Genomic DNA, 10,164 nt, shown 5'->3' with positions numbered 1-10,164 from the left:
TGTAGAAGCTTTGGATGATTATACTGTCTTAATAATGGCAAGAAACCCTTATTCGCGCTTATTTTCTGCATATATTGACAAGGTATACCTCTTGAACAATATCTTTTTGAATCTTGACATCTACTCTAAAATTCATTCAAGGAAACAATAGTCTCGATTACAAGTGTAAATTCAATATAACGCTTGATCAATTTCTCGAATATGTGTTTAACGAAATGTGGGAACATAAAGATAAAGTACATTACGATCCAGTGCTGTCCTTTTTAATGTGTCAAAAGCTGTGTAACCTTCGAAATATCATTATAGTCAAACAAGAAACATTCTCTGAAGATTTAGAGTATGCGCTTAAATCAGTGGGTGTGAACGGAAAAGTATATAACGTCATCTATGACGAAATGCATTCAAAACACGCCAAGTCAACAGTTGCAGGTATTGTAAGGACATTGTATGAAAAAATGTCTAAATTGTTAAGAAGATATAAATGCTTAAATTGGCAGGTTATTGCAGAAAAACTTTGGAATTCGTTTCAGATACAAGGCTACATCCATGAGAATTCTACGTTTCCGCATATTAGATATAATCATACGGGAAAATACGCAAATTCTGAATATTTGATAAAACTTATAATGGAAGAAATAGAGCAAAAACCACTCAACCATAAAGAAGAAGTGATTCAAAGAAATAAAGCACTGTTACATGCTTACTCGGATGTCAGAGTGAAATATTTACTAAAATAAAAGAACGTTACACCAGGGACTTTGAAATGTTTCATTACAGTAATGACCTTGAAAGTTTCAGCAAAATGTAAAGCTTCCATTCAATATTTTCATATTGTTTTTATTGGGTTTTACTTGTACTCATAAGCAGTTTATGGGAAAATTAATTCTCATTAACAAACGTATTTAGAGTTTGATATTCGATATGACACTTGGAAATAAAAAAAACATCCAGTTTTTTAGTAGTAGTACACATTTATACTGCGTTTAGTATAATACATGTTTTATGTGCATACATCGTCTATCTTAAACGTATTGCATAGTAAGTACATATAAACGTGTTAATGTTACGTTTACGTAAATTATTTTTGGTAATTATTCATGTTTTCAAAAACGCAAATTGGGCATAGTATAACATTTAAGTAATTATTTATTCTCAGAACTTTGGTCGCCTGTTTTTAAACTTTGCATATCGACAAACTTCCCAAAATTTTATCTGATTTGGATATCCAAATACAACAAATATCCAACGAATAAACGACTAGATTCGTCTAAACGTGAAATGCAAACTGCCGTTGTATTTAGTCCCGCCAGTTGCCCTAAATAACTCATTACTGTCAAGCTGTTTAAATATACCGGCAATTTGTATCACGCTTTAAAGTGGCAGTACATTTGGAAGGGTGATAACCATTTGTTAATGGTCACAGAATCATACGCACATTTTCTTCGACATCAGTGCTACCCTTATTTTCATAAAATAATACTTCGTTTCTGCGAAACAATCATGTTTAAAGACATGTCGGACATGGAACTTACCTGCGTCATTGTACAAAGGTAGTAGAATGAATGAATCTAATGCGCATGAAAGAGGTCTTTATTTAAAGCTCCTTTTTCATTTAGTTGTGTAAACAGATTGTTTCTGTTGTGTAGAAAGGGTCTAGGGTGAGTTTCTATTTTCTGCGAAGCGTTGACAATAAATCAACTAATTATGCTATTAAAGCTAATGTTGCTGTTCGAAGCATAAACTGATCAAGCATGAACATTTTCCAATAAGCGAAATAGATCCTATAATAAATTACTGATCTATTTATCAGTTTATCAGTATTTAAAAACTAACTGTTCCTGAATCATTCAGGAGATACTTCCATGTTTCAATATACATGTAATCACTTTATGCATACGTTATATTTATATTTTTCACGAAGTATATACGTGGCTTGTGACAATTTGTGTCAGTTATCTAGAAACTATATTTTATCATTTAACTTGAAATATTATATACCCTTCAAATGCGCTCATAGGTCCACAAAAAGCGATATTGACCTGCAAAAGTGATACTGACTCTTGTGATATTACGTCTTTTTATGTGTATGAAATATGGGCCAGTTAAATGAGTGCATTTGAGAAGGGCATATAATACAACAATTATAGACTTATGTTTCTGTCCATATGTGATTTACGGACCTGTAAAAAACACACGTTGACCTCAACATAAGTCAATAACTATATATTATTCATGATTTAGCTGCTCACCTGGAACCAAAAGCTGAATTACAAAAAAAAATCATTCGATCCTGTTTTGATTATGGCTACATGTGGGCATGGCGTGTATTGTGTTGCAATATTATATCATTATTATCATCTGTCTTGATATATTTATTCAATGTCTTAAACTGTTTATTGTAAAACAAAATATTTATCCAATGCTTTCAAATTATTTATTCAATCCTACAAAATATATATTGCAAAATAACAATATTTGTTCAAAAGAATTCTGCGTGTTCTTTTATGTGTGGATATCCCTATTCTGCGGCCATGCGACCGAATTTGAGGCAAACTGTGGCGCATTTAATTATGCTCCCCGAAGAGGGGGTTGAGCATATAGTCGCCACCTTGTCTGTATGTCCGTCCGTCCGTCACACTTCTTGTCCGGAGCATACCTCAAAATGTATTGAAGAAACTAAGTTGTAGCACAATGATAGAGCTCATTAAGAGAAAGTTTAGTGACAATGAACCATAGCTCCAGGTGGTTCCGTTTTTGAATTATCTCCCTTTATGTATAAAGCTTGTCTGGAGCCTTAGTCCAAACGCTTTTAAACGTATACAACACATACAAATAGCATCAGGATTTTGTGAGTAAATACATTTATAAGTCAATGGCTTTATCATCAACACGGAGATAGTATACATTGCATCTAATACAGCACCGGACTAAATTAGACGGTCACAAGATATAAATGCGATTAGAAAGGTAAAAAATAATAAAATGCATTTGTACAGCCATATGTAAAGTCATCCAATGTCATGTGAAATCATATACTGTACATGTTTTGTTTTTCACTATTGTTCACACAACTTTTTTTTCGTAGTTTCGTAATATGGAAGCAACTTATATTATAAAAATAGTAATAATAATGATAATGTTAATAGTTATAATAAAGCTATATAAACACATGATAAAACCGCCTCGATAGCCTAGTGTTAGAGCGTCCGCTTCGAGTGCGGGACGTCGTGGGTTCGATCCCTGGCCGCGTCATACCAAGACGTGAAAAATGGTACCAGTAGCTCCTTTGCTTAGCGCTCAGCATTAAAAGGGAATCTGGCCTCTTCTCGCATACCCTCGTGGCGATGGATTCCATCAGGAATGAGGTGTCGAGAATGATTAGTATAAGTTGTAGAACTTCCTTCACAATCGATCTAAAATAAATTATGTTTAAACTAATAGTTATAATACACGCCAACTTTTTTGGTGGTTTAACGGAGCCTATATATAGAACATACAACACTGAAATTTTGCACTTTAACTTTTATGAAATATTCATGATGTTGTAAAGTTTTTTCGCGTTACCGTTTCGCTGTTTTTAACAATATCTTGCCTGCCTCTTTCCTCGTATTTCCTAGCAACGATTATATAATTTTTAATTATTACACAACGACCAAACATGAGTCAACTTTGAGGACGTTTAGATAAAGACATTTCCGCACTTGCTAAAGTAAAATCAGATCAGGAAATATTATAAATATGTAATATATTAAATGATATTATTAATATTGTACGATTGTATCGATGTCTTGATGATTTATTTGAATCGTTCATGCATATAAATTAAAGAAGAGAATTGTCACTACATTGTTTGGTCTAGTCTGATCACTGTAGTTTAACTATGATTGCATCGGGCTACCTCTAGTTAACGAATAAGACATGATTTTTTAATGTTGTCCATCTAGCAGGACAACTGGATTCCTCTCGTTTCGAATTGTCTGAGAAGGGTTAGAAAAACATGACGTGAATGTGGGATTACAGCATTTTCAACGTCTTATGCGAATTGCTATTCAAATACACGTGGAACAAATGAATCCTAAAGGAGTGTGTTTGGATGGTAAAATGACCTGTTAAGTTGTCAGAAGTATTCAATAATGTGTTAGAGACGTTTCTATGCCTAAGTTCAGAAACACTTCCGATTTCTCGCTATACTATACAGTAGTTTGTTTTTTTAGGTTTTACGTCGCGCCGTAACAATGACGATCATGCGGCGACTTTAAAGCTAAAACCCGGTTGCCCCTCCTGGCATAATTTCAGGCAATGATTGACGCCTTGGTAGAACGTTCACATTTCTATAAGCCAGCTGGATGTTTCTCACATGCATGATGCCTACAACCAAAGCGGGATTTCGAACGGTAAGTGATTCCTAGTCGGCGACATAAATCACTCGCCCCTGAAGTCCCGACACTTCTGTCTAATATTTTGACAGGCCTGTTTTCAGATTCTTTAATTGGTCTTGTCATTATCATATCAAATCTATAGAAGAAGGGGGAGATATAACATCACTAGGTTAAACCCGTTGATCAAATGTCAAATTTGAAAAGGAAAGCAGGGATTTATCTAGAGGATAAATCAAGTATCAAGAGTATATATAATAATGATACGTTTTCTGACCTGTTGCACCTCAGTTCATCCATTCTTATACATAATGGACAGTTTTTGGCCTTTCTCCTTTACACAAACGTATCAGTTTACAAAATAACGTGTCATATTCGCTCTCACATACTATCGCTCGTATGACAGAACAGTGAGATTATTTTGTTTTTGTTATTTCTTCCATACGAAATCCTTAAACAAGCAGTATGGTTTGATTTTAACGCTTGAGTATACAATTTATAAACTCCTCTGTAGATAAGTTAAATCAGAATGATTTGCTTTACTTTATAAGGTTAGAACGTAAAGCTGCTATAACTACTCAGATGGCGAAATGTGGTTGCGCTGCGGCTTGTGTACTTGTTGGATGTTTGAAGCAACCCGTCTGAAATATTTTTCCATTACAACTTCTTTTTGTTGTGGGCCTACTATGTAAATGCGTGGCTCTGGGGCTGTGTTTTGGTGCTCTGTGCTTCCGAGAAATCTACCCTTACCTATTATCTTTTACCCCAGTCACACATACGGCGCAGAAAGCTACGTCTAGCCACGGATAAAAACGTAGTAATCCGTATCGACCTGTATTGAAACGTACCTGAGACGTACATTAATGTAGTAAGCCGTATCAATTCGTACCAATTCGTACGGCTCAAGTACGGATCGATACGGGTTACTACGTTTCTATCCGTAGCTCGACGTAGCTATTTGCGCTGTATGTGTGACTGTGGTATTTTGTTAAACTTGCGGCAAACGACACTATTTCTTTTCATTTAAAAGATAAACGCATTTTATATATTTAGATGTATTTCATGATACATTTAATAATTTTATCATTTTTAGTTTTTTATTTTTCTTTATATTAGTATTGTCAGATTAAATTAGATTTTATTTCAATGAAAAATGCAATTCATAATACTTTACTCGTATTAGCGGTATCTGTAACAATTTATCAGTGTATTCCTGGAGTCATTGTCAACAATTTAAAAGACAAGCAAAACTTTTTTCAGCCAATCATTTAGATAAAATTACGACTTACTTTATTTGTACATGTATACATAATATATTATGTTTATTCTATAAAACATTTATACCGATTTGAAAAATAAAGATATTATAATATGGAAAAGACTTCCATATTATTTCATTTATCAATATCTCTCATATAATAATATACATATAGTTTTATATAAAGCTATGTTAATACTAATCTTCCAGATATCGAACCCACACCCATACTACTAATGATACAATGCTTGTCAGTATCATACTGATGTTTTAAACATTACCTAAAAACAGACCATTCCAGCCTCGGAACAGGATTGAAGGGTTTTTTTATTCGAAACAAGCCGGCGTGCATTTTAGTTAAAGTAGGATAAGGCTGTCGGTTAAACAAAAATACATTTGTATACGCGCGTGAGTAAATTTTAAGTATTTACAACACATTTAAAGTCACTTTAATTTCAAAAAGGGATTATAAATGGTTATAAAGGTATTGTCAATCTTAAATGTTTGCATTTAGAATTTGTCAAGCGTAGATATTAACAGCAACTGCGGTATATGTTAGTAGCTAACTTGTCCTGTTACGCATGTCAACTTGTACTGAAATAATTGTTAATCTTATATTATTGAACAAAAGCATTTGTGTAAGGAATAATAACGACTTTATTTATGGCCGTTTGAGTGATTTACATTTAGTTTGATCACTTTGTATAGAACAATAATGAGCTAAAATGCAGTCTAACAGTAGTGTAGTTCGGATATACATTAACTCTTGGGAATACTTAAATATGACTGGAAAAAACATATTCATACTTTTAGTACTTTTAGAATTTCGGTTCTGTTGCGGTAAAATGAATATTCTATTTTTAGTATCAGACGATATGCGACCGGAAATAGGAGCATATAATAGCAAGAGTTATCCCCCATATGTCTCTCCAAAAATGCATACACCATATCTAGATTCCCTTGCTTCTAAGAGCTTAGTGCTTGAGCGTGCTTACGTTCAACAAGCTCTTTGTGGACCAAGCCGGGCATCACTGTTAACCGGGCGCAGACCAGATACCACACATGTGTATAAATGCGGAAAATCCTTTAGACAAAAGGGAGGTAACTTTACGACAATACCTCAGTATTTCAAAATGCACGGATACAGATCACTGGGAATGGGAAAGATTTTTCATGCTCAAGGAATACATTCAGACGGAGATGATCCAATTTCTTGGTCTGAACCTTATTATCACGGAATTCGTAATTTTGAAAACCTGTCGATAAGTTGGGCTGCAATACTTGAAGAAGAACTTAATTCTAAACCTTTACTTGACGAACAGACAACCAACCATGCTATTCACACAATCCGCAGACTCGCATTAGATAGGGACACGGATGAACGACCATTTTTCCTAGCAATAGGCTTTCGTAGGCCACATTTACCATTTGTGTTCCCGGAATCATATCTTAAGTATTACCCAGAAGTAAAATTACCAGACAACCCGCATGCTCCTGTCAACATGCCAAGTGTAGCCTGGTATCAGTTTAAACGACTGATTAATTATAAAGACATTGCTTACAAAGGCGGTGGAAAAATCAACACAACACTTCCCGACGATCATGTTTTGTCATTACGACGGGCAAATTACAGTTCAGTTACATGGGTCGATTCTCTTATTGGTCGCATTTTAAAAGAACTTGATACACTTGAATTATCTGAAAATACAATAATTTCTTTTATCGGAGACCATGGGTATTTACTCGGTGAACATGGAGAATGGTGCAAACAGACAAACTTCGAACTGTCTACGCATGCGCCAATGATAATACATATTCCTGGAAAAACAAACAAAGGAATAAGAAGTGACTCTCTTGTAGAATTTGTAGATTTATTTCCAACTCTAGTGGAAGCTGCTGGACTGATACCGTTACCACAGTGCTTGAAGAATTCAGTTAGCATGCAATCATGTCGCGAAGGTTTAAGTATTTTACCATTACTAAATGCGCCAAATAAACCTTTAAGAGCTGCAGCATTCTCTCAATATCCAAGGGGAAAATTCATGGGATACTCCTTAAGGACAAATAGATATCGTTATACGGAATGGCCAAGCTTTAAAAAGTCATCTAGGTTTAAACCTGCATGGTCAAAATCTGCTGGAGTTGAGCTGTATGACCATATGATAGATCCGGAAGAGAACGTGAACCGGGCGTTTAACCGCAACTATAAAATGATCATAAAGGAGCTTAGTAAGATGCTCCGTAATGGCTGGAGGAAAGCTTTGTTAGATTCAAATGATATTCAAGATGAATACACGATGTTCATCAACAAGCCCTTATCAACGGTATTTCAAGAGAACGCTACAAAAACACTTTTATTCACACAGTTTATATTTGTAGTTTTGTTTATGGTTTCCGCCATGATCATTTTATTAACGAAACAACGGAATTAAAATGCATATTTAATCTTTGGATCCCAATGTTAAATAGTTCTCATAATTTGTTAGTACTAGATATATAGGGGGAAAAATACTATTTATTGTATAAGGTTATGTACTTTTTCAGTTTCTGCATGTCTATATTCTTAAATCGTTTTTGTTGAACCTGTTTGAGGATTTATAGTCATTCGCGCCAAAGTAAAATGCAAACTTACCATAGTTATGCATATGATGTTTAATGCCCTTACAGAAAGAATGGACAAACTCGAGTCTGATATAGAGTAACGTGTTTCCAACCATATTTTTCTTTACCCGGTTAAATTTTTTAAAATGGACTAGTCCATCATTCAACTTGGGCAATACTACTTATTATTCGAAGGGGTGTTCACTGAAAATATACTGACTGAATAGCGAACAGTGCAGCCCATGATCTTGGTCTGCACTGGTCTTTAAGGCAAAATTACTTGCTGCCAGCAGGCTTAAGGGTTAATAAACACAGTCTCGCTTACGCCAAAATCAGTTACCCTCGAATCGTATATTCCTATCTGCAAAACAATCAGTGATAGTGTATTACGTTAAAACAAATTTTGATAGTATTCAGAACAGTTTCTCTTAGACAACTTGCATTTTTACAGAATAACGTTTATCTATAAAGTATCATGATATCATTTTACAGATTGAATCAAATATAAGCATTTATACATATCTGGTCTAGAATAGAAGTATCTTCAATAATTATTTTGCGTAATTATATAATAACAAATGCGATAGTTAAATGGTTATTGTTAATTTGATTTGATTTAAACGAACAAATATTGATAGTATGTAATGGTTCTTTAGAATATCGGAAAAGAGGATTTTTTTTATATTGAAACATTTGTGGCGTAGATTTACATGTTAATAAGAAAATTGAATTTTCGAAAAGAAAAGGAAAGTCAGGTTCGGAAATGTTTGATAAAACAGATTTTTTAACTGTTTGACGCATTTTGTAGTGTGTATGTGTGTTCAATCAAATGTAGTATTAACACAAAATTGCAGATTTTAACTACCTTGGAGCTTAATTCGTGCGAAAGACTTTTCTCTGCTGAGACGCTGTGCGGATATAATTTCATAGCAGTTATACTTTGAGGTGACACAAGAACTTTATTACATAGTTTTCACAATTAAAACATGTTCGATCTACTAATGTATTATATTTCACAGATAAACGTAATTACCTTTGATCCGATCTAAAACAGTCGCATACAAAAGGGTTATATCATGCTTCCGGATATTTAAATTCTTACGATTATACATCATGTAATATATTCGCCATTTTAATATGATATACCACTTAAACTATTTTATTCGAGCTCATGTTTTTTTTTTCTGCAAAAATGATAATTTTTTATATATGTATACTAGTATGCCCACCGGCGAGATCGTGCTTTTGCCGACATAGGTGTATGCGAATAATTACGAGATAAATCGGTATCTAGTTAAATTTTGAAACTGACCTGTGAATACGCCCAGTTACTGTTGTACCCGATAGACCTGATATTCTACATCTGCTGGGTGTCAATAAGTACGAGGGTTGATCCAAACGTAATGTCACTGTAGTTGTAAAATCGTGTATAATGAAAGGAAACAAACAAAAATGCATACCGAAGTACATTTATCTATTTGCAGTATTGTCTAAAAATATCGATAAAATATGTTGCATAGTTTTAACGATATCGACCTTTAAGGAAGGCATACTGACAGCGATTGCCGCACGTCACTCAGACGTTATTGACGTCCGAGACGACATTTCTTACTAACTGCTATCAATATTCATTCCTTTTTAAAGCATTGTCCTTGATTTTCTATACAGCGCTCATGTCTGTTCACCCATTTACGGAAAGCAGCAACATACCAGTCCTTTGAAAGAGATGAACAATTTTCACAAACATTTTCAAATGATCAAGGTCCTGGAAATGGACCCCTCGGAGTTTATCTTTCAGTCGAGGAAAAAGCGCAAAATCACACGGCGCCAAAATCACAAATCTTCCCGTTCTCTGAGGATCCTCTAGTTATTCGTCGCCGTCCCTGGAACGCTCATACCACCTGTATACTTGTCTCCTGTTCACTATTT

General features: G+C 34.4%; 1 protein-coding gene across 1 annotated transcript; it reads left to right on the top strand.

Moving 5' to 3' along the window:
• Nucleotides 1–215: 215 nt before the first annotated feature.
• Nucleotides 216–8,066, top strand: LOC123562141 (iduronate 2-sulfatase-like). The gene is made up of 2 exons (XM_045354791.2): nt 216–429; nt 6,499–8,066. The coding sequence occupies exons 1-2, from the start codon at nt 216–218 to the stop codon at nt 8,064–8,066; spliced, it is 1,782 nt and encodes a 593-aa protein (XP_045210726.2).
• The last annotated feature ends 2,098 nt before the right edge of the window (nt 8,067–10,164 follow it).

This window comes from Mercenaria mercenaria, chromosome 2, assembly GCF_021730395.1.
Source record: "Mercenaria mercenaria strain notata chromosome 2, MADL_Memer_1, whole genome shotgun sequence".
Lineage (NCBI taxonomy): Eukaryota > Metazoa > Mollusca > Bivalvia > Venerida > Veneridae > Mercenaria > Mercenaria mercenaria.
Note: the sequence above shows the minus strand (reverse complement) of the source record. Positions and strands in the feature narration are given on the sequence as shown.

Bases quoted from the DNA above. Each gene is read 5' to 3' on its own strand.
- LOC123562141 (XM_045354791.2), top strand. From the start codon at position 216: ATGTGGGAACATAAAGATAAAGTACATTACGATCCAGTGCTGTCCTTT. The intron at 430-6,498 runs GTATTGTAAGGA...TTCTATTTTTAG, and splicing joins CGCCAAGTCAACAGTTGCAG to TATCAGACGATATGCGACCG.